The following is a 26,112-nucleotide window of genomic DNA, read 5'->3' on the forward strand; positions in this document are numbered from 1 at the left end:
GTAAAGAAGGATGGCAGAGGCCCCAGTTCTTGCAGGGTAACCTTTCCTCACTTTCTCCCGTCCTTCGGACCTCTGGCAGGTGGGTTGGGGGATGGTTGGTCTAGAGTTGGGGGAACAAAAGGTCAAGGCTCTTGGAGGCTCCCTGGATGGTGTGGGGCTAGCTGCAGCACTGAGGGGAATCTGGTCAGGCACCAGGCACGTGGGTGGGGCACATCTCAGCAGGGCCCCTGCTTCTAGGACAGCCTCTCCGCACCCACCACCCACCACACACCACTCCCCTGCCTGCCACACCAATATGGTAGAATTTATTCAATTCCAAGTATGATTGTAGCTATATCAATTTCTGGGAAAGATAAAACTATAAATTCAGCAAAAAAGATTAGTGATTGCAAGGGATGTGGAGGTGGAAGGGAGGAATGAATAGGTGGAGCACAGGTGGATATTTTAGGGCAGCGATGCTATTCTATATGATAATGTGAATATGTCATACATTTGTGGAAACCCATGGAATGTACAAGAGAAAGGGTGAACCCAAAGGTAAACCGTAGATTTTAACGAATAATAAAGCATTAACATTGGCTCATCAATTGTAACAAATGTACCACAATAATGCATGATGTTAATAATAGTGGAAACTTGGGGTAGGAAATGCAAGGCAGTATATGGGAATTGTCTGAATGCTGCTGAGCTTTTCCTGTCAATCTGTAGCAGCTAATGAGAAAGCCTATTAATTAAAAAGCAAGAAAAAATATACAAGTACAGAGCTGGTATGGAATTTTCCTTATTTGCTTTGATTCACTCAATTGCCTAATTAGTTGGAAAATCACAAATGTCTCATCCATTTTAATGTCAGTTAAAACAATTATTCAAATGGTCACTTGGTTCTCTAAACACATTTACTCACCCTTTCCTCCCTTCCCTCTTTCCATCACACTTTCTAATTTCAGATATTTTAAAAAGTCTGGTGGTACATCATTTCTAATTTTACTAATGTCAAGTGCTTTCCCAAGCTCCCTCTCCTGAGACCTAGCAACTTTGCCTGATCAGAGGCAAGCATGATCAAATACCAGGTACATTATGGTATCAAAGGAGGTACTAAAGAACTCCGTTAATAATAAACAGTTTTCTAGAACCGGGCCCCAAAGAACAGTTAATGAGAAAATCCTTACAATGCTACAAAGCTTTCTTCAAGATTTCTCTCCCCTGTCCCTTTCCTCTATGTTTTGTTACTCTCTCCCTCCCTGTGTCTAGCCACAGGCTCCCTTGCCAGTCCTCCTAAACACCAGGCACACTCTAGACTTGAAGCTTTGCACTGTTTCTTCTCATGTCTGAACTGTTCTTCCACCTGCAGCTTCTATTTGCATGGCTCACTCCCTCACCTCCTTCAAGTGTTTGTTCAAAGTTTACATTTTTTCTGCGGCCCCCTCTGACTGTGGTTTTGAAAATGAGCCCATACCTAGCTCCAACAATCCTATTATTCTGCTTTACTGTGTTATACAGTTTTTTAAAATAATTTTATTGAATTTATTGGGGGTGATATTGGTTAATAAAATTATATAGTTTCAAATGTACAATTCTACAATACATCATCTGTATATTGTATTGTGTTTTCACTACCCAAAGCCAAGTCTCCTTCTGTCATCATTTATACCTCCTTTACCCTCTTCTACCTCCCCACACCCCACTTTCCCTCCGGTAGTCACCATGCTGTTGATTGTGTCTATGAGTTTTTTGCTTTTTTTTTCTTCTTAATCCCTTCACATATTTCACCCAGCTTGCCAACATCCCTCGCCTCTGACAGCCATTTGTCTGCTTTCTGTATCTATGAGTCTGTTTCTATTTTGTTAGATTCCACATTTAAATGAAATCATATGATATTTGTCTTTTTCTCTGACTGGCTTACTTCACTTAGCCAAATATGCTCCAGATCTATCCATGCTGTCACAAAAGGTAAGATTTCCTTCTTTTTTTCTGGTTGAATAGCAGTGTATTGTGTAAATACACCATAGCTTTTTGATCCACTCATTTACTGATGGGCACTTAGGCTGCTTCCAAATCTTGGCTATTGTAAATAACACTGCAATAAACACAGGGGTGCATATATTATTTTTAATTCATGTTTGGGTTTCTTAGAATATTAATAGAAGTGGAATTGCTGGGTCATAAGGAAGTTCCATTTTTATTATTTTGAGGAAACTCTATGTTTTCTATAGTGGCTGCACCAATCAGTATTCCCACCAACAATGCATGAGGATTCCCTTTTCTCCACAGCTTCACCAACACATGTTTTTTTGATTTATTTTTTAATTTGTATTTTCTGATGATTAATGATGTTGAACATCCTTTCATATGTCTATTGGCCATCTCTATTTCCTCTTTGGAGAAGTGTCTATTCAGGTCCTCTGCCCATTTTTTAATTAGGTTGTCTGTTTTTGTTTTTGTTTTGATGTTGAGTTGTATAAGTTCTTTATACATTTTGCATATTAAGCTCTTATCAGATGTATCATTGGTAAATATATTCTCCCATTCAGTGGTTTGTCTTTTCATTTTGTTGATGGTTTCCTTTGCTGTGCAAAACCTTTTTTGGTTGATGTAGTCCCATTTGTTTATTTTGTCTTGTTTCCCATGTTACATGACTTTAAAACAATTACCCATCTTACTTATTTATCACATTTCCTGCTTGCTGTCTTCCTCCATTATAATGTAAATTCTATGAGGGCAGAGAGTGTGTTTGTTTTATTTAATTATGTATCCTTAACGCTTAGAATATGACTGGGTACATAATAGATGCTCAGTAAACATTTGATAAATAATGAAAGAGTGGAAAAGTTAAAATTTTAAGAACTTCAGTGTTTTCAAAGGATCTTGGAGACCTTCTAGAGAACTAGAGGGAATAATTGACTCACTAGTTAATAATGGGAGCAGAAGTAGAAGCTCATATTTCTCATTGTGAAATTTCTATCTTAGCAAATTTATTATTTTATTTTTAAAAAATGTATGTACTTACAAAACTCAGAATCATTCAGGAGCTTCAGTAAGAACTAGTAATGCTCTAATCCCTGTTTAGAAATAATTACTTGTTCACACTAAAACATCACCTCAACTTCTTTTCTTAGTTTACTACTAGAGTTCACTGTGTTATAATTAAGTTACATGTCTTAAAATAAGAAATTCACCATAGATCCGTGGTCAGCAAACTGCGGCTCGCGAGCCACATTTGGCTCTTTGTCCCCTTGAGTGTGGCTCTTCCACAAAATACCATGGACTGGGCGAGTCTATTTTGAAGAAGTGGCGTTAGCAGAAGTTTAAGTTGAAAAAATTTGGCTCTCAAAATAAATTTCCATCGTTGTACTGTTGATATTTGGCTCTGTTGACTAATGAGTTTGCCGACCACTGCCATAGATAAGTATGGGTATGGGTAATTTTCTATATATCTGACACATATCCAGATATATGTGTTATATATGTATACAAAAATAATATATATATATATATATATATATATATACACACATATATATATATAGTATATATTTATATATATATATATATATATATGCTTAGAACAACCAGAATATGAAGATCAATTTACATTTAAGTTCTATCTTTAAAGTTGAATAAATAGATCACTCTTTTTTGTTTCTTATTTGAGATGGAAGATAAAAAATACCAGTTTGTTCTCTAATATCCCAAAGCAAATTAAATGAGTTCATTCACTTGAAATCTGTGTTGAAACTATAAAAACCTATCCAAAGTTGGTTGGTGATTACTAGTAAATGTGGTATAATGAGGCATTTCTATCATATTTTAAAAGCATACAGCTTTCCTTCAGTGTTTAACCTACCTAGCAATAAGAAGGCTGAACTTAAACTGGGGCTAGAACCCAGATTCTAATCCTGGTTCTGCCAATACTAACTGGATGTCTTAGTCTAACTGATCTAATCTGTTTAAACCTTAATTTCTCCTCTATTGAGTGGAAGATATTAATACCTTATAGGTATGCAATTAGGTTTAAGTAAATATATATAATGCATATAAAGTTAATGCCAACACTAAGTAACACATCCTTATTATTATTCATGTGCTTGCTATTACATATCATTATATATTTTTTTAAAAAGAGTTTATATAGTAGGATTAATTATGTTAATAAGGATGCTTTCATCATGAGGAGCTGACACTATTGTAGGATTAAAAAAATAATTTCAGGGTTGTTTGTTTGTGTTTGGGGTGTGTGTGTGTGTGTGGGTGTGTGTGTGTGTGTGTTTCAAAAGCATTGTTAGAGTCCTCTTAATAAGGGGAATGAGACCAGAGAGCCTTAGAAATTTTCAGTGTCCAGTCATCTGTAACTCAGAAAGCTAGTCTGGGACAAAGGTGTCCCTGTATTCCAGTTGATTGCCCCTCCTGAACATCACTTGGGTTGCAGTAAACAGCAGTGACTGAATCAGAGGAGGAAGAGCTGAGAAAACTACGGCTACTATGCATGTGGAAATGGAAACGGCAGATCTGTATTTAGCTCTACAACATTAACCTCACATTCTTTGAAAGAGCCAGACTATTTGGAAGTAATCAGAAATAAAGCATCAGCCAAATGACTCACTAGCAGAATGACCTGTGTAGCATTCAGTATTAGCCTGATACTTACAAGTGATTTTTTTCCCCTCCCAGCTAATAATATCACTGTACAGATCACCTTCAAAATGCCTTCAAAATACCTTCCCTCAAAAAGAAGAAAAATTAGCCGGCAAAACAGCAAATAAAAAAAAAATGGAATAAGGTATTAATTTACTTTAGTTTTAGCATGTTCTGCAAAATTGTAAATATTTGAAAAAATGATTTGTGATTCTGATGGCAAAATGAAAACACATGCTTACCTCTACTCCTCAAGAATATTCCACTGCAAAGACAGGAAAAATACAGAAATAAATCTACTGACACACTGGAAAATCAAGAGCATAGCTACCAACATAAAAAAAAATAAGAACTTTCTGAAAGTTTTAAACTGAATAGAAACTGATGAAAATATGTAAGTAAAACTGAGAAAGTTGTGAACACCTACAAATGAAGAAAAGACCAACCAAGAAATGACTGTTCCCAGCAGAATTCTGGGAGCATAAAGAAGGAGCTGTGCATGTGTCACTGGCTAGTAATTCATCTTTATAAAAAGTCAGGTCAATCTCTGTGTGAGGAGTTGCTGATCTAGCATCCGTGCCTGGAACACACAGCGTGAGTAAATACTAGTATTGCTCCTATGGGCGATCTGACACATGAGTTTCCATGAGTGGGCACTGGGACCAGAGGAATGAGGAGGCGTCCCTTGTGACTGTCATGTAGTTCTCATACCTCCCTCAACAAATAAACAAGCTACCATTACATCACAATTTCAAGCCCACTAGAAATTCAGCTCCTCCTTTACACCAGAGCAACAGAGAACTAGAGATCATGATTCAAAATAAGTATGCACTTTTAGGGGAATGAAACTGCTTACTTGGTTGGAGGCAATGAAATATATATATATATTTCACACACACACACACACACACACACATACAGACATACACACATACACACACACACTAGAGGCCCGATGCACGAAGTTCATGCAAGGGGCTTGGCCCTCGCAGCCTTGGCTTCATCCGGAAGGTCATTTGGACGCTAGTTCTGCTGTTTGGTGTAATTAGCATATTAGCTCTTTATTATATAGGATTATTCAATGTAGACTTATCCACATATAGAAATACAAAACCAATAGTAAGTAACCAAACAAGTGAGGAAAATTCTAAGAGACATTAAATTGAACAGAATACTAGTGGAATACCTTGAGGAAGATTGCTAATAGAATAAGTGGGCAATAAATAATGTAAGTAACTCCCTTGGGAGATTTGGGTACCCAATATATCAATAGAATAGAATAGGATAATAAGAAAAAGAAGCATTCAGAGTTCTTAGAAATTAATAATATGATTGCAAGTATAAAACCCCAGAGATTAACTGAATAGCAGAATCAATACAAATTAAATTCCAAAAAGTAAACTGGAAAATTGAACCAAGTAATCAGACTCCAGTGCCAGAAGACCAAAACATAAAACCTTTGAAGATATGTTAGAGGGTAGCAAGGACAAAACCAGAAGTTTACACATCTGTCTAACAGATTTTCCCAGAAGGAGATAATCAAATAAATTACAGAATAAAACCACCTGGTGATGAAATATGATGAGGGCCCACCAAATTTCCAGGATGATGAACTCCAGGAATAAAAAAATATTTTACGCACTTTCTGAGAGAAAAGTAAGATTCATAAAAATTCTGGAGGAGAAATAATCAGACTGACATCTGTCTTCTGTAAGGCATACAGATCATGGATTTTAGAATACAATGCAACAGCGCCTTCAATAACTTAAGGAAAAATAATTTTGAACCTAGAAGTTCATACCCAATCAAACTATCTTTCCAATATGGGTACATAACAGTTTTTCAATTAATCAGGAACTCACAAAGCTTACCACCCATGTTTACACTATTTTTGAAATGTGTGTAAAGAAGACATGTTATTTGGGGCTGACGCTGCCTGCCCCAGAGTTCATATGTTGAACCCTAAACCCTAGTACTTTAAACTGTGACTGTATTTAGAGACAAGAGGTGATTAAATTAACATGAGGCCATTAGGGTGGACCCTAATACAATTTTTCTGATGTTCTCAAAAGAAAAGGAAATTTGGACACAGGAAGAGATATACCAGAGATGATCGCACATAGAGGAAAATTCATGTGAGGGAAGATGAGAAGGCTACTATCTGTAAGCCAATGAGAAAAAACTCAGAAGAAATCCAACATGTTGACAAGCTGATCTTGGACCAGTAGAATCTAGAACTGTGAGTAAATAAATTTCTGTTGTTCAAGATACCCAATCTGTGGTATTTTGTTATGGCAGGTTAGCAAACTAATATACACAGTAAACAAAAAAATTCAATATAGTGATTGCATAGGAATTGATAAAGACTAGTGAGCAAAGATAGCTATAAAAGTTTTACTTGATTATTATATATTAGTGAGGCATTTCAAAGGAGGTGATTGTCAAGAGCGTGGATGAACTACACCCTGAATCTTCTGTTCTAGCCAATTTTAGTAAGTCATAGAGCTGGGAGGATAAGCCAGGTCAATAAAATCTTGCCAAAGATCTTCATTTATTTGAGGAGTGGGTAGGTTGGAAGTATGCAATTCATTTACAATAATAGTGGCTAAATATTTTATTTTTTAAAAAAATATATTTTATTGATTTTTTTACAGAGAGGAAGAGAGAGGGATAGAGAGCCAGAAACATCGATGAGAGAGAGACATCCATCAGCTGCCTCCTGCACAACCCCCACTGGGCATGTGCCCACAACCAAGGTACATGCCCTTGACCGGAATCGAACCTGGGACCTTTCAGTCCGAAGGCCGACGCTCTATCCACTGAGCCAAACCGGTTTGGGCAAATATTTTAAAGAATTTAATAAAAATTAAGCGTCCACTTCAGAAAAAGAGACACAGCAATTAAAATGTCTAAATATCTGGGAATAAGCAAGAACAAAAGACATAAAAATGGAAAAGACATATAAAGGGAAAAATAAAGAAACAAGGAAAAAGACACAGAAAAATATACAAAAATAGGTCTCCATTTTGATCAAACAGCAACCATAACACTGAGTTGATTTGTAAAAGAACAGAAGCTCAGATAACAGGAAAAAGATAACCCCAGCCATATCTTTATAACTGACATAATGAAACCCAACTATCACAGAATAATAAAAATAAAGAGATGGGTAAGATTTTACAGAAATTATTTTTTAAATGGTAAGAACATCCAAATTATTAACAGGCAAAAAGATTTCAGGGAAAGTATAAAGAGGGATGTTTAAACTTGATAAAAGTTCTAATTCCCCAAGCAGATATAACTGTCTTGAATTTTTACACATTCGACAACATAGCTTTGAACTATAAAGGGCTGAGATGGATATAAACAAAAAGACAAACTGAGAATTCTATAATCAAACTGGAGGAATTTAAAATACCTTTTTTCCAAATTGACAAACTCAGTAGATAACAGTAAGCATGTAGAGGATTATTATGTATCTCTGTGTTTCTATCGTCTTTCTATGCCTCTATCTATTTTTGTATCAAACTGAGAAACAACCTTTCTTTTATACATCTGTAGAAAATTTAAAAATGCATATATAAATTTCACTTATAATAATGGAAGCATGTCAAATCAATAGGAGAGGACACAGTACTGAATCAATGGTGATGGTGGAGGAATTGGCTTGCAAATGGCAAAAATTAGGAGCTTCTAACTTTTCACCATACATACACAAAATGAATTATAAGTGGATTAATTAATTAAATGTAGAAATAAAAATTGTATAAATCTAAAATAAGATTATTTTTATGGCAGGAAAGTGCTTCCTAAACAAAGCATTAAAGCCAGGATCTCTAAGGAAAATAGATTAATAGATTTCATGAAATAAGAATGTAAAAGAAAATTCCTTTAATCAAATATGGCATTTTTAAAATTTTATATAAAATAAAAGACCCAGACTTTTAAGCAAAGCTGGTTTTGGGGTCTTTCTTATGGTGACTTTACACCTACCCAATGTTGGCAGGTGTAAGAAATACCTTCTTTTGCAAATTCCCATGTCTGTGTCTTAAAACTGTGACATTATTTTAATTTTTAGCAGCATATTTCTTCAAGATGAGGTTACTTTTCTTTTTCTGATTTTATTATATTCTAAAGGAAAAGTTTATTTTGAAGGTCAGATTAGATTAGCTCCTTCTCTTGAGTGTCAGCCTTTACATTTCATGTGGTGCCTGCCCACCAAGCTCCATTTATAATTTAATTGCAACTTATAGTAGTATGTTTTACCATCCTATTTTTCTATTTTCTGCAATGGGAGATACACAGCACATCTCAGCATAGCTGGTTTTAGCTACACTATCCAAGTATCTCTTTGCTGGCAAGATCTACACACCCACCTTTACTAATCTGGTAACAAACGCCCTTGATTCTTATGTTGTGATGGATGATGGTTGTGTGTCAGACACACTCTCCAAGGCAAAGCTCGTATGTCATGCACCCCACCCAGCAAAATGCCTGGCACATAGCACATGCAACCTTACCTTTCTCTTTTATTTAATAGGACCTATCAGATTAAAATATGGAACACTGATAATATGTTGAAAAAACCTTGAATCTATTCTCAAAAAGGGAGGAAATCACAAAAATAGTTAGGTTCATTTTAACTATTGTTATTATATACTAGAGGCTCGGTGCACAAAATGCATGCACGGGGGCAGAAGGGTGTCCCTTAGCCCAGCCTGCATCCTCTCCAATCTGGGACCCCCTCGAGGGCAGTCAGACAACCCTCTCACAATCCAGGACTGCTGGCTCCCAACTGCTCACCTGCCTGCCTTCCTGATTGCCCCTAACCACTTCTGCCTGCCAGCCTGATCACCCCCTAACCACTCCCATGCCAGCCTGATTGATGTCTAACTGCTTCCCTGCCAGCCTGTTTGCCCCCAACTTCCCTCCTCTGCCAGCCTGGTCACCCCTAACTGCCCTCCCCTGCAGGGTTGATCGCCTCCAACTGCCCTCCCCTGCTTGCCTGATCACCCACAACTGCCCTCCCTTGCAGGCCTGGTCCCTCCCAACTGCCCTCCCCTGCTGGCCATCTTATGGTGGCCATCTTGTGTCCACATAGGGGCAGAATCTTTGACCACATGGGGGCAGCCATCTTGTGTGTTAGAGTGATGGTCAATCTGCATATTACTCTATTAGATAGGATAGAGGCCTGGTGCATGGGTGGGGGCCGGCTGGTTTGCCCTGAAGGGTATCCCAGATCAGGGTGGGGGTTCCCTTGGGGCGTGGGGCAGCCTGAGTGAGGGGCCTGTGGTGGTTTGCAGGCCAGCCATGCCCCCTGGCGACCCAAGTGGAAGCCCTGGTATTTGGAATTTATTTACCTTCTACAATTGAAAGTTTGTAGCCTGGAGCAGAGCCAAGCCTCCTGCTCGCTCCGTGGCCGGCAGCCATTTCTGTTGAAATTTATGTATCTTCTATAATTGAAACTTTGTAGCCTGGAGTGGAGGCTTGGGCTAGCCAGGGTGTGCGGAAAGCTTTGCTTCCTCCATTGCCAGGGGCAACCCTAGCCTCCCGCTCTTTCCAGGTCCGTGGCTGCCGCCATTTCTGTTTGGATTTGTTTACCTTCTATAATTGAAATTTTGTAGCCTTAAGTGGAGGCCTAGGCCAGCAAGGGCAGGCAGAAAGCTTGGCTTCCTCCATTGCCTGGGAAACCCAAGCCTCCCTCCTGCTCTCTGTGGCTGTAGCCATCTTGGTTGGGTTTATTTGCATACTTTCTCTGATTGGCTGGTGGGCGTGGCTGGTGGGTGTAGTGGAGTGATGGTTAATTTGGATATTACTCTTTTATTAGGTAGGGTTACTTTGTTATATCTTACAACTGATTGCAATGCAGCAGTGTGTGACATGTGGAAAACTACTGCCCCAGTATATTGCTTCCTATATTTCTGCTTAAAATACATAAAATGCTCAATTTAGAGTATAATCTAGATCTTCTGAAAGATTGTTTAGATGGCAGAAATGTGTTATGCTCAATGACTCCTACACATATCTCTGCCATTTATATCTGGGGATGCTGCATATACTATTGTTTCCTCTCTTAAACACAATCTACTATTATTTTCAAACTAGAGGCCTGGTGCATGAATTTGTGCATGAGTGGGGTCCCTTGGCCTGGCCAGTGATCAGGGCTAATCAGGGCCAATTGGGGCTGGGCGGCTGGAGGGAGGGACTGTGGGAGGTTGGCCAGCCCCAGGAGGTTGGCTGTGGGAGTGCACTGACCTCCAGGGGGAAGCTCCTGAGTGTCTGCTCCCTGGTGGTCAGAGCATGTCATATCTACCAGCTGGTTGTCTGGTCTTCTGGTCGTCCAGTCATAACGGTAGCTTAGACTTTTGTAAATATAGACGCTGCCCTTGATAAGCAGTGTGCCACCACTGGTGAAAACTATGACCATGAACTTTAGCATAAACAGGAATGAAAGAGACTTGGTTAATCTGGAATATCAGTAAAAATGTACTTTTAAAAAAGAATAAAATTATAGATGGAATACTGATGGTGTCTCCCAACAAATATAACATCATAACATTTTAAAATTGAGCATAATAATATAAAAAAGGAATAAAACAAAATAACCAGATATGTAAATTGCCTTAAGGACATGGAATACAGTGAGTACCTATTTAATTTTTAATACATATTTTTAAAAATGTAACAAGCATTTTCAATATTTTTCCTCTTTTGAAACAACAGTTTTTTATTGGTTTTCTTTTTTACTCAACATATGCCTGGAGGAATTTATGCTGCACTCACGATAATTACAAAATGGGCCAGATCCTCATCTGTGTGGTAACATGTCATGGTAATAACCAGAGCCTTTTTGGCAACTTTTTAACAGAGGTTATCAGTTTGTAAGCTATTCTTCACTGCACCAAATGGTAAATAGTGCCCCAATTAGGTGAAAATAAATCTAAAATTTTTCCTCTACTAGTAGAAACTATTCATTATTCAACTATTCATCATGACCATGGTTATATGTGGGTGGTGACATTAGGTGCTGATTGGTATGTCAAATGTCCTTTCTAGGGTATCATATGTCCCAGCAGGCCCACGCTCACTTTGTGTTTAAGAAACAAGACTGAATGGGATGAAACTCTTCCTCCTTTGCCAGACTTCTTATTCTGAAGGTCAGGCATCTGGGAGCATCCAGGGAATAAAAAGAATTTCCTTCTTCATTAGCATTCAGAAAACCACCCTCTAAATGGTCTGACTCTTCTAATAGGACATCTGTAAATCTGATGAGAAACTTGAGAAGTTCAAAACTGACCAGAAAAGGTCTTAATCAGTTTGAAGAAGAGATGTAGTCTTGGTGGTCCTTGAACTACACCTTCAAGAACGTGGATTCCTTGAACCCTAGCAGATGCTGAGTAAGACCCCGGAATTAATGGCGCCCAAGACAAGGACATCTAGAGAAGAAGATTCGCCAGAGCGAAGAAAAGAAGGTAAGCACCGGGAAAGGTGGGTCACAGAAAATTCAGTGGGGAGATTCACTGCGTGTAAAGCTTGCACCAAGTCTTGGAGGTCGAGAGCCTAAGGTGGGCAAGAAAGTCTTTTGTTTCAAGCCAGGCCATAATGGGGAAGGATTCAACCAAAGGCGAAAATATCTTTGTAAATTTTTAGCTTCCATGCTCAAGGATAAAGAAATTAAAATGTTGAAAGGTACTCTTTTAAATCAGGCTCAAGGAAAAAGAGTGCCATTGTCATCTTTAACTATGTGGGGTCTTGTTCAAACTCTATTATGCCTAATTTGTATCAGGGATAAAAAGTCCCTAATAAGAAAAAGGGCCTCGCCAGATCCTCTGCCTCTGGTGTCTGGGAGGTTCAAAGGCAGCTAGAGAGGGTGGAGCTGTTAATCCTCTCACCAGGGAATGCTCTGATGCTTTGTTTAAAAATTACCATAGGATGCCTTGGGACAGGCAGATTTTAGCTAAAATAACTTTAAAGGCCAGTCAATGCTTTGGAGAGCGGAATAGGAAGAAATTCAGGAAAAGAACTGCGATTTATTAAGTCTATATGTTATCTTATTGAAGGTAGTTTTATCTGTCATTTTATTTGGTTTAACATGTGTACTGTTAGTCTATTAAGCATGCCTTTAATTCAATAAGAAAGGAAACCTGGGCGGCCAGGTCAGTTGCTAAATTTCCCAAAGCAAGCAGGAGGTGGGGGTGGAGAGACACCTGGTGTTCCTGTAAAATGGACGCCCACTCCCGAGAGTACTATTAGGAAAATCTCATTGCTTCCAGCAGTCAAGGGCACATATGTCCGTTGTAGGTTCCTGAGCCCTGGTGGGGTGCTTTCAGGAGGCAACAAATTGATATGTCTCTCTCCAGTTGATCGATCTCTCTCTCTCTCTCTCTCTCTCTCTCTCTCTCTCTCTCTCTCTCTCTCTCCCCCACTCCCTCTCCCTACCTCCTACTCTCTCTAGAAATCAATGGGGAAAATATCCTTGGGTGAGGATTAAAAAAATAAAAAAAAAAGCAGACAATGTTAGTGCTTGCCTCATTGGATGATGTGAGGATTAGACCAATCAGTACATGTAAAACACTTTAGACAGTGCATAGCATATAGTAACCATCTGATACTACTCTCTGCTATTTTTCTCTGCTCTTACTGTCTTCCTAAATATCACAGCAAAGCAAAGAAAATCTCACAAACACTGACCACAACAATAATGACTTACTGAACGAAACAATTACATGCTTAATTCCATAGGTTTTAGCAGAAATCATTTAGGTCTAAAAACCCCTAACTCTATTTCAACACAACAGGTTAACTGTTCTGAAATATGAAAAATAGGCTACTAGAAACCCATATAGATATATGAATTCATCTGTTATCACTGAACACGGTTTTAAGTAGTCGCTTACGTTTTTTTCTTCACAAGCAATTAGAAATTTCTACAAATTACCAAAAATAGTTGTAGAAGTATTAATTATTAAAGTTACCTGCCTTCCTTTGTGTATCTTTAAAAAATGAATTTGGATATTAAAGGATATTAGTCATTTTTCACAGGAATGCCTTTTGTCCAGTGTCAAAGTTTACCTCTTTTCATAGACATTAAGTAACTCACATGAGTTAGCATTAAATATCAAAACAAGCTGAAATATTGGAATTAAATAACCTCATGGGAAATTGATTTGGTTCACTGAGGTTATTTTGGCAATGTGGATCAAAAGTAACTAGCACCATTTTAAGGAGTGCTTTTAATTTTATATGTAGGTAGGTAATTGAAAAAAAAAAAAAACTGACCTAGAAAATAAAGTATGTATTAGCATTGTTCTATAATTTCCTGAGCCTTTGAATAAAAGGATATTGATGCCTGTATGAACATTTTATTATTCTGAATATTATTCATTCGCCATCAGGCTTCCCAGTTCTTATACAACAGTTGCCTTCTCTATGTAACACTCTACTTTGCAGGCTGGGATAAATCTGAATTGTTTGGCTTTTTATCCCAAAAAGTTATAGAAAGCTCATAATTGAATATAACTTTGATCTCCTCAACTGTACAAGTCTTCTTTGACTACTAGCTTTATATGATGCCCTTCATTAATATACTAATAACATTAAAGCATGCGTAATTTAGAAAATAATCTTAATATACCAGTGAAAATCTAAGTCTTGCTCATTATGTAGAAATTGCTTTTTAGTTTATCCTTATACTCCACTTTAGATCAAGCCCTAACTTCTCTGCCCAAACTTCTAGAAATCATCTAACTTGTCTCCTTGCTTCACTTCCACTTCTGTCCTCCTCCTGCCACCAGCACTCATTCCTTTTCCCTGTAGTAGTGGGACAGTCTTTTAAATTATCAAATAAAGGTTATATTATTCCACAGGTTCACACTCTCTGCTATGGATTGGATGTTTGCATCTGTCTCGCCAACTTCATATGGCGAAGCCCTCATCCCCAATGCTTTAGTTTTGGGTGGGGCTTTAAGACGTAATTAGGTCATGAGGGTGAAGGCCCTATGAATGGGATTTGTGTTGTTATAAAAAGAGACCCAAGAGAGATGATCTCTCTGCCAGGTGAGCACACAGAGAAGGCAGCCATCTGCAAATCAGGAAGAGGATGCACAACAGAAACTGAATTGGCGGGCACCTTGATCTTGGATTTTTCAGCCCCCAGGACTGCGAGATGTAAGTTTCTCTTGTGTAAGCCACCTAGTCCATGGTAATTTGTTATAGAGTCCAAGACACTCCCAATGACGTTGAATGGTTCTTAAATAAAATCTAATCTCACAGTCACAAGGCCCTATAGGAGCTGGCCCCTGCCTGTTTGATCTCTCTCTCTCTCTCTCTCTCTCTCTCTCTCTCTCTCTCTCTCTCTCTCTCTCATTTTGTGCCAGCTATACTGGCCCTCACATTCCTTTCACCTTTGCACTTTTTCACTGACTTGCTCCCTCTGCCTAGAACAAGGCTGGCTCTGTCTTGTTTTTCAAATATAAATTCAAACATTGTTTTTCTCAGGGAGGATTCCTTACCATTCAGTATAAAATAACACTCTCAGCAGACCCTAAGTAATTATTCATCACCAAAATCTGTTTTATTTGCTTCAGGGTATTGTATCGCAAATTGAAGTTTTCATATTTGGGTGTTTTTAATTTTGTTTTCTGTCTTCCCTACTAGAAGGTAGTTTTTAATAAGTTAACATAAGCAGACAAAATTAAACTGATTGGTGCTGACTCAAAATTTTTCATTATTTTAAAAATTAATATCTTAAAAAGATTTGTATTTTCTTTGGGGTGGGCACTAATATCAGACTGGGACAAGCTATAAGATATAAACTAACATATTTCAAAAATAGAGGAAATTTAATATGGGGAATTGGTTGCAAAATTTATTGCAAAGATGAGAAACCACCAAGAAATTTATGAGACAATAGATTAGTATGCACAGGAAGATGTTTCCATCCCTAAAACTAGAACATTAAAGGGAAGTAGTCACCAAAATTGAGTTGCTGGAAGAAGCTAGAATTTGGCAGGCTTACTTGGTGGGAGTTAGAACTAAGGAACCAGTGCCTATCTGGATGAAACTGAGTTACAGATGAGATGCAGTTAGAAAGTCAGCCAAGCCAAGACCGGTTTGGCTCAGTGGATAGAGAATTAGCTTGCAGACTGAAAGGTCCCAGGTTTGATTCCGGTCAAGGGCATGTACCTTGGTTGCAGGCACATCCCCAGTGGGGGGTGTGCAGGAGGCAGCTGATCGATGTTTCTAACTATCTCTCTCCCTTCCTCTCTGTAAAAATTTAATAAAATATATTTTTTAAAAAAAGAAAGTCAGCCAAAAAGGAGAGAAGGGGAAGGCTTGTCTTCTCTTCCTGCCTGTTTGTCTTTGGCAAGTGCCTTTTATTGGTCAAACTTATCCAAGTAGCAGAGAGCAAAGGAGCTTGGGAAATGTAGTTCTCTGGGATACAGAACAGAGTACAGAAGGGCAAAGATTATACAGTACTTAATATAATTTCATAAAATTTGTGCTGGCAAGAAAACACACTACCACAATCTACAATTGGAAATCTCTATTGGAATGCTGTGCTATTTTCATTGCCTCATAAATCCTCTACTAGAAACCTCACCTTAGGTAGTTTCCTTGCCATACCCTTTCTAAAGGATTTATGTAATCACTGTAAGTAGTTTCAGATTAGCACAATTATACTCTGCCATGTGCTCCAAGACTACATTTGCTCTTTATGAACTCAAGCAGTCATCTGTTATGGCACATCCTAGAGCAGTGTCTCTCAACCCTTTCAATTTAAACACCCTTTAGATATACATATTTTAAATTAGAAAGGTATTACATATTTAATGCAGAAAACTATAAAATTAATGAGTAAAAATAATGAAATAATATTTTTTCTCCACCATCTAGAGATAATTAACCATTGTTTGTGTATGCTTACATATATTTCTTTTAACAATGTAGATATTTATATAGATTAAGATATATATATATTTATACACACTGATGCACTCAAAATTAGATATATGTTTTAAATGGCATTCTGGAATGCATCTTTATTAATATCTGCTTTAGTTATTAATGAGATATAAACACTTCTCTTTATCACTAATTATTCATTAACATAATTAGTTTAATATATTATATAATAATAAAAGTGAATGTATTGTATTTCACCAATTCCTATCATTTGCCATTCAGTTGGTTTTATTTTTTTATTTTTTTTTTAATTAAAATATATTTTATTGATTTTTCACAGAGAGGAAAGGAGAGGGATAGAGAGCTAGAAACAGCGATGAGAGAGAGACATCGACCAGCTGCCTCCTGCACACCCCCCACCGGGGGATGTGCCCGCAACCAATGTACATGCCCTTAACCGGAATCGAACCTGGGACCTTCCAGTCCGCAGACTGACGCTCTATCCACTGAGCCAAACCGGTTTTGGCCATTCAGTTGGTTTTAAATAGTTACTATTATAAACAATAGTAAAATAAAAAAACTTCATAAATAAAACATCATGCATGTCTATATTTATTTTCTTATATTTCTAGATGTGGAATGTTTTGATAATTATTATAAAAAATATGAAGCTTTCAATTACCAAAATACTCTTCATAATTTCATATTGATAGCAACAAATAAGAATATTTATTTATCCACACCTATACCAACAATGCACATTATTATTCATTTTATTCCTTTAAAAACTCTTTTTAATATTAAAATATAAGAGGTTCTTCCTCACCACAAATCCAGATAATATTAGTTAGACTTTTGGTCTTAGTTACTTTAGAAAACACATGCACAAATGTTAAGTTCTCAGACCCCTAATAAGGAGTGATCTGCCCACCAAAATTCCCCATGTCATAACTGTAGACAGTTCTTACAAATGCAACACATCTGTTGAAAAACCTCTGCCCCCAAAATGTAGTAAAACATGACACTTATATGCCCAAATTAGAGATAGTAAGAAAAAGTTTATAAGATTATGAAAAAGAAAATATGTTTAAAGACATTCTACAAAGATTTTAGTGCAACACAAATCTCTGTCTTCCTTTTGTACCTTTAGTACTCCCATACTCCTGGGATCGGTCATGTAGAACCAGAACCGAACAGTACACACTCCGAGGCTTGCTGGGAAGTACTGAGAAGTAGTGATTCTTGCAGTGTATCCTTCTTTGGGACCAGATGAGTTGACATACACGAAGTGTTGTCCACTACCTTGAAAGAGATAAATATAACTTTTTTTATTAAATTATATATTTTATAGCATGAGGCAGAATGTAGTTATACTATGTATACATTTCATTTTTCTCCAACCAACCACACACACACACACACACACACACACACACACAAACATATACACAAATGCATTTAAACATGATTCAATTACTTTTTGTGAGTTATATATCAATAACATTTATTTTTTTGAACAACAAAAATAAGAGTCATGATTATGCGATTCACAAAATTCACCCAGGGATGTGACTCATGCATAAAGTGATAAAATATTTGTGTTTTTCCCAATTTGCTTAAATTGTCCATCAGTTTCAAATAAATAAAATATTTTGTGAGCTGCATGTTGGGCAGGTATTGGGGGCTGATTGATGTATCTCATTTTCGGTTGTTCTGATTCACACACTAGCTACAGTAGTAGTGAATGGTGATACCAGCAAAATGAAATGTAATTCTCAATGCCACTATATTATTTTTTTCTGAGCAATAAATGACTTCTCCTCAATTGCATTATGGCATGAATATGTGAAAGATCTCTCCATTTAAACATAGCTGGATTTAATTCCCCTGCATACATCATCATATGTCTTTTGACATTCTGTATGTACTGTCTGGAGAAATACCTATTCAGGTCCTTTGCTCATTTTTTAATTAGATTGATTGTATTTTTTTAATGTTAAGTTGTCTGAATTCTTCATAAATTTTGGATATTAATCCCTTATTGGATGTATAATTGGCAAATATCTTCCACCATGTGATAGTTTGTTTTTCCATTTTCTTGATGGTTTCCTTTGCTGTGCCAAAACTTTTAGTTTGATGTAGTTCCATTTGTTTATTTTTTCTTTTGTTTTCCTTGTCCTAGAGGATATATCAGGAAAAAAAAATGTTGCTATGAGAAATATCTGAGATTTTACTGCCTATGTTTTCATCTCAGGTCATTATGGTTTTGAGTCTAACATTTCAGTCTTTAATCCATTTTGAGTTTATTCTTGTGTATGGTAGAAGAAGGTGATCTAGTTTTTGTTTTTGTTTTTTGTTTGTTTGTTTTTTTGCATATATCCATCCAGTTTTCCCAACACCATTTATAGAAGAGACTGTCTTTTTCTCATTGTATATTCTTGCCTCCTTTGTCAAATATTAATTGAATATAAAGGCATGGGTTAATTTCTGGACTTTCTATTCTGTTTCACTGATCTAAGTGTCTGTTTTCATTTCAGTACCATACTGTTTTTATTACTACAGTATAGCCTTATAATATAGTTTGATATTAGGTAGCATGATACCTCCAACTTTTTAAACACTGCTTTAGCTACTTGGGGTCTTTTGTAGTTCCATATAAATATTATGATTATTTGCAAAAAAATGACATTGGTATTTTAATAAAAATTATATTGAATCTGTAGATTGCTTTGGGTATTATAAACATTTTAATGATGCTGTTATTATTCCTATTCATGAGCAGAGTATATGCTTACATTCATTTATACCTTCAATTTCTTTCTTCAATGTGTTATAATTTTCTGAATATAGGTCTTTTACTTCCTTGGTGAAATTTGTTCCTAGGTATTTTTTGATGCAATTTTAAATGGTATTGCTTTTATAATTTCTCTTTCTGATAGTTTGTTATTGGTGTATAAAAATGCATCTGAATTCAGAATATTAATTTTATGTCCTTTTTATTGAATTTACTTATTAGTTCTAGTAGTTTTTTGGTGGAATTTTTAGTATTATCTACATACAGTATCATGTCATCTGCAAATGATGACATTTTTTTCTTCCATTCCAATTTAAATGCCTTTTTTTCTTGCCTGATTACTATGGTTAGGACTTACATTATTATGCTGAATAAAAGCGGTGAAAGTGGACACTGTCTTGTTCCTGATTTTAAGTAAAACACTTAGTTTTCCCTTTTGACTATGACGTTAGCTATGTGTTTGTCATATATGTCCTTTATTATATTGAGGTATGTTTCTTCTATTCCTACTTTGTTGAGCATTTTAATCATAAATATATATTGTATTTTAAGTGTTATCCTGCATCTATTGTGATAATCATACGATTTTTATTCTTCATTTTGTTTATGTGGTTTATCACATTAATTGATTTGTGGATTGAACCAATTTTGCATCCCAGGACTAAATCTCACCTGATCATGGTGTTTGACCTTTTTAATGTATTGCTAAATTAGATTTGCTAATATTTTGTTGAATATTCTTACATCTATGTTCATCAGGAATATTGACCTATAATTTTCTTTTTTCTTTTTTTTGTAATGTCTTTGTCTGGTTTTGAATTCAGTAAAGCTGTCCTTATAAAATGAGTTTGGAAGCCTTCATCCCTCTTTAATTTTTTGGAATAGTTTCAGAATGATAGGAGTTAATTTTCCTTTGAATGTTTGGTAAAATTCACCTGTGAAGCCATTGGATTCAGAATTTTTTGTTGTTGCTCTTGTTGTTTTTAAATTAATGAATTAATTTTTTATTACTGACTCTATTTAGTTAGTAGGTACTCATCTATTCAGATTTGTTGTTTCTTCTTGACTCAGTCATGGAAGACTGTATGCTTCTAAGAATTTATCCATTTCTTACAGATTGTCCACTTTTTTGTCAAATTTATTTCATATGCAAAAAGCCACAATACTGGGGGGTGAGACTATTAAACACTGACCAATTTCTCAAATCTTGAAATTGGATTGAACATCTTCACTTCCTATTCCAAATTTCCCATTTCATATTTATTTTCCCCAGTATTTACTTTTATTATAGTAACTTCTAAAACACAGTTTATTAAATATATGATATAATTACAAGGGATTTAGGACAAACTAAAATTTGCATTTTAGGACTATATTATGAAATTTAATTAAAATATTTATAATTCACTGGGTCTAATAATAATCCATCATTTCACTGAAGCTTATCTACTTCAGTAAAAGACAAACAGTGTTATAGAGCTCAACATCAACGCTAGCAATTCCAATTATTAGTTAGAGCACTCTAAGTGTGTTTTCAAAATATTACCCACCTAACCTCTTGTAATTTGCATATTCAATTTTGGTCTTACAAAATCCTGTGCCTGATCACAAAAATCAGAAAGTCAATCCCTGGGTAATATATTAATGCATGAAAATGTGAAATTTTACCCATTTTAAAATTTAAGAATGCAAAACCATGTCTGGCAATTTAGAAGAGACCATTGCAAAGTTGGTCTTTGGGTATTTTTAATTGTGGAATTCTAGCATATGTAAATTTGGCTTTGTAAGGAGAAAAGACTTGTTGCAATAACATATTTTTACTTGAGAACTATAAAGATAAAAAGTTGCTTAGCCTCTTGAAATTATTAATAGAATTATATGAATTATCCAGGAACTATGTAATGTATAACAAATTTATAAAACCTTACATTGAATTACATTTTCAGAAATAGACTCATTCTTTATCTTGCAAGTTCAGACTGGACCCACTTTCAAACATTTATAAACTTTCAGCTGCTTTTTTGAGAATTACCTATTTATATATCTAGCAAAATCCTTGGAGAAGGTCACTCTAACATCCCATACAAAGTTCATAATTCATTAAAGCAGTTAATAAAGCTTAAACGTGTCAACTGCTAGAGCATACTTAGAATGCAGTGGTAAATCATTAAATCAGTTCACTTCATTTATGTGTGACTCTGTGCAATGATCAACAACATTCATGTGCAATTTTTTTGTTGTTGGTTTGATTTTGGACTACTTTAAAGCTTTCTACTGGCCATTTAAAAGTTAGTTAACTCTTATATATTAGATCTCATGCATTCAATTACTTTGTAAAATCTAGCATATGTTAATTAAGTATGTTTGAGTGTATTTTTAAAAATGTATCTTTATTGTTGAAAGTATTCAGATCTGGGGAACTTATATGCATATATCATAGCCCATGGACACAGACAGTGTGATGAGGGCCTGGGGAGGTAGGGTGGAGGGGGTCAATGGGAATAAAAAAGGAGACATCTGTAATACTTTCTACAATAAAGATAAATCTAAAAAAAGAAAGTATTACAGATGTCCCCTTTTGTACCCCTTTGTACCCTACCTTCCCCCCCTTACCCTCAGGCCTTCATCTCTGCCTTCTGTGTTTTTCTGTACACTTTCAGGTACTACTTTAGTTTTGCTAAAACAGATTTTATAAGTTTTTAATATTCTCTTTTTAAATTATCACTTGAGGATATGTTTCCATTTATGGTTTTGTTTTTATTTTTTAGAGAGAGAAGAAGGGGGAGAGAGAAAGGGAGAAACATCAATGTGAGAGATAAACGTGGATTGGTGCACCAACTGGGGATCAAACCGCAACTTGGAAATGTTCCCTGACCAGAATAGAACCTACAACCTTTGGTGTATGGAACAATGCTCCAGCCAAATAAGTCACTGGCTAGGACTAAGTTGTTAATATTCTTAAAGTGCAGATCTTATCTTTCACATATCAGTTAAAATCAGGCACTGAATAGAAGTTTCTCATTAATATTCCATTTTTACTTTAAGGACTATTTAAAGAATTGCACACATTTTAGAAAATTGGGGTCTACTTAGTGCCCAATAGTGTAAATTCAGCATCAAAGTGTATTGTTTACAAATCACCATTGTTACTTGATATTGGGATGCCCAGTTGTACAAGCCACATTCCCAACCCATCCCCACGCTTCACGGACACTTTCTCCTTTTTTTAGATGTTGTGAGCTACTATCTTGAGTTTTTGAAAATGGTTCCTCAAGTTATCAGGCTACCAGGTAATCAGTTTGACATTTCTTTTGTAAAAAGGACAGTTAGTACTTTTAAAAGACAGCATGTTTTCACAGCTACAGTCCCCTCAGCAGAATCCCACTCATGTGTACTGAGGTCAAATCATAAAAGACAATTTCCTACTTCAAGTGATCTGAATTCACTCTTTGCTTTAAATTGTAGGTAATTTTAACTTTTTTCCCCCCTTGCTCATAAAATAAGGCTGCCTAATTTTTATTTTTTTTAATGCAGTGCAATGCCTCTCTTTCAAAATAGCAAAATCCTTCCTGCTTCAGAGTCAGACTTACATAAGCTTGGCTCCTCATCCTCTGTAATTTCTGACTGCCCCTCAGTCTAAAATGGAAGGGTGCATAGTGAGTGACTATCAGTTGAAATGCCCTCAATCTGTTTTTGCACTTTATTCCCCCACCCCATATTTTCAAGGTGGTGGCTATTTGTGGCTGCAAGTTTTAAAGGCCTTAACAAGTAAGCATTCTCAGAGAGAGAACAAAAGTTTCCTCAAAGCTGCCAAAACGGTAACCACAGAATGAGTGCCTCTGAAATCAAATGAAATATTCTCATGGTCTTTGATAGAAATGTCTGTCCTATGTCACTCATTTGCTTTTTGAATGGCTGTATAATGAATGGATTAGCTTTTTTAATATCTGTCTTTCCCAAAATTTATTTTTTAGGCATTATTCTCTTTTGAGAGTAATTAAACACTTTTCAGCAAAATGTCTCATTTTAACACTATTTACTATTATAAAATTTAGGATTATTAATTTTCCCCCTCACTATGGATGGATCTGATATAAAAATGAAGCTTCTAATTATGACATGCCAACACAAGGTAGATTCATCTTATTTTGAAAGCTTCTAATTACTTAGCAGCAAATATATCTCAACCACATTGTCTTATACTAGAGGCCCGGTGCATAAAATTCATGCACAGGGGTGGGGAGAGGTGTCTCTCAGCTGGCCTGCACCCTCTCCAATCCGGGACACCTTGGGGGATGTCCAAACACCCCTAACTGCTCCCCTGCCAGCCTGATTGCCCCGAACTGCTCCACTGCCTGTGGGATCGGGCCTAAATTGGCAGTCAGATATCCCTCTTGCAATCCAGGACCACTAGCTCCTAACCACTCACCTGCCTGCATGTCTGATTGCCCCTAACCACTCTGCCTGCCTGCCTGATTGCCCCTACCCCCTGCCTGCTTGCCTGATTGCCTCTAACCACCTCTGCCTACTTGCCTGATGACCCTTAACCCCTCTGCATGCCTGCCTAATCACCCCCAACTGCTCCCCTGCCAGCCTGATCACCCCTAACTGCCTCTGCCTCCACCTCCACCACCACGGCTTTGTCTGGAAGGACATCTGGAATGACATCAGGAAGGTCATTCAGTCTAATTAGCATATTACAGATAATAAAAGCATAGTATGCAAATTGTCCCCTTGACCAAGAGTTGTCCGGGAGTTTGACCAGGGGTGGGGCTGGCTGGGGGAAGGGAGGGAGTCCTTGGCTGGCAGCCAGCAGCTGCTAGGGACCCTACTAGTGCATGAATTTCATGCACTGGAACTCTAGTAATGATATACTAGTAAGGATGAAATTCTGAATCTCTTATTTCTCACATTAGAAGAACCCAGAGAACCTGAAATGTGTAACTTTCTTGTCAAGATGCTTTTGGAAACATGCATTGACCTCATAGCATATCTGAAACTTGATTTAATTTGACAAATGGAGTTTAAAAAGGAAACTTATTTCCTAGACATGGAGGAAGGAAGAACTAATAAATCATAAACCTTTTTCTTTAGGTAAGTGACTTTGTTTAGATTTGAGATCCATTTAAACTGAATGAATGTGGAAAGCAAATAGCAGAACAATATTTGTTTTCATTGAAACATAAAAGAGTTATTATCAGATTCTTTTAATGAATATGTAATAAGCAGAAACTGTGGGGCAGATTGTCCACTAGTTAAGCCTGTAAGCACTCGAGCTGTGGGTTTCAGTTCAAATCCTGATTCTACCACTTACTAGGTATGTGACTTTGAAGAACCTATTTAAATTCTCTAGGACTAAGAAGAAATAAAATATAAATATAGTAGGTACTTTAGTCTCATGAGATTGTGGTGAAACTTAAATGTTACACTAAATGTAAAGTGCTTTGAATACAAGTGTAAAGTAGAGCTATTCTCCTGGGAAATTAGAGAATAGGTAAGAAATATTATTTTAGCAGTAGTAAAACACTCTCAAGCACAAGTTATTGATTGAATAACTACTGCCATATAGAAGGCATCATGTGTTGCATTTGGATTTTAGGGAGTTGAACAAATCCTGGCTTGGAAAAAATGAAACATAACCCAAAGAATCTAATGATTAAAGACATCAATATGTACTATTGAGAAGACAAGCTCTAGGTCACACTAGGTTCAAATTCAAACTGATACTTGCCTTTGATTTTGGGAAAATCATTACATACCCACTGTGTCTTATATTCATCATCGATCAAACAAGGAATAATTAATGATAATAATAATAATAAAATCTTCACTGGGATTATTGTGAATCTATTATACCAAATATTGATGTAGATCCTAAATTGTTATACTATTTAACAGATAAAAGATGCTTTAAATTTGGTGATTGAGAAAATACTTTATAAAATACATGTCATTATATCAGTATATTGAAGGAAATAGTGGAAATGGTAGCAGGCAAAAAAAAAAATCAGTTTAGAGTGGCAAAGATCCTTCTAAAAATATAACCATGTGGGAGGATATCTGGTTTCTAGTCCAGCATGTAAGGAGCGTGGAAGGCATCAGTCTCATCTTCACAACAAGAAAGTTAAACTAGCTCTGGCTGGTTTGGCTCAGTGGATAGAGCATCGGCCTGTGGACTGAAGGTTTGATCAAGGGCACATGCCCGGGTTGCGGGCTCGATCCTCAGTAGGGGGCATGCAACAGGCAGCCGATCAGTGATTCTCTCATCATTGATGTTTCTATCTCTCTCTCTCTCCCTTCTCCCTTCCTCTCTGAAATCAATAAAAATATATTTAATAAAAAAAGAAGTTTAACTAAAACTCAAAAACTCTCCTTAGATCCACCAGACACTAAAGTAGAGATCGCAGGGCAACTGCCACCCCCAGTTGGAGAGACAGGTAGGCAGATGCAAAGTAGTGGAGCAGAACCTCGGGAGCAGGAATCACTAATGGAGCCCATACGGGGTGAGGAGCATGGCAGCTGTAATGAACAAGCTGGAGGCTCAGGGTGGAAAAGCTAAAGATACGAGAATTCCAGGGGGACAAGGGTTAGGGGTACCCTCGAAGTTTTACCTCCAGAAGCCCTGACAAGTTCTCACAGTGAAGACTGGAGAAAAATCTCTCTGCTTTTTTCAGGGGAGGGGAAAGCAGCCACTCTGAAGTGTGTCTGTGTTTCCTCGCCAGGTCTACATGTCCTCGCTCAGGTGACCGGGCAGGAGAACTGAGAAGACCTTGTGAAGGTCA

At 36.7% G+C, this 26,112-nt stretch overlaps 1 protein-coding gene across 1 annotated transcript in view; it reads right to left on the reverse strand.

The window, feature by feature from the left end:
• The window catches only part of MALRD1 (MAM and LDL receptor class A domain containing 1), a 640,413-nt gene that overhangs the window by 148,057 nt on the left and 466,244 nt on the right, over positions 1–26,112 (reverse strand). Inside the window, exon 33 of the mRNA XM_054724807.1 lies at positions 17,681–17,838. Coding sequence (XP_054580782.1) covers positions 17,681–17,838 — 158 coding nt within the window. The remainder of the gene's footprint in view (positions 1–17,680; positions 17,839–26,112) is intronic.

Source organism: Eptesicus fuscus, chromosome 2 (genome assembly GCF_027574615.1).
Source record: "Eptesicus fuscus isolate TK198812 chromosome 2, DD_ASM_mEF_20220401, whole genome shotgun sequence".
Taxonomy (NCBI): Eukaryota; Metazoa; Chordata; class Mammalia; order Chiroptera; family Vespertilionidae; genus Eptesicus; species Eptesicus fuscus.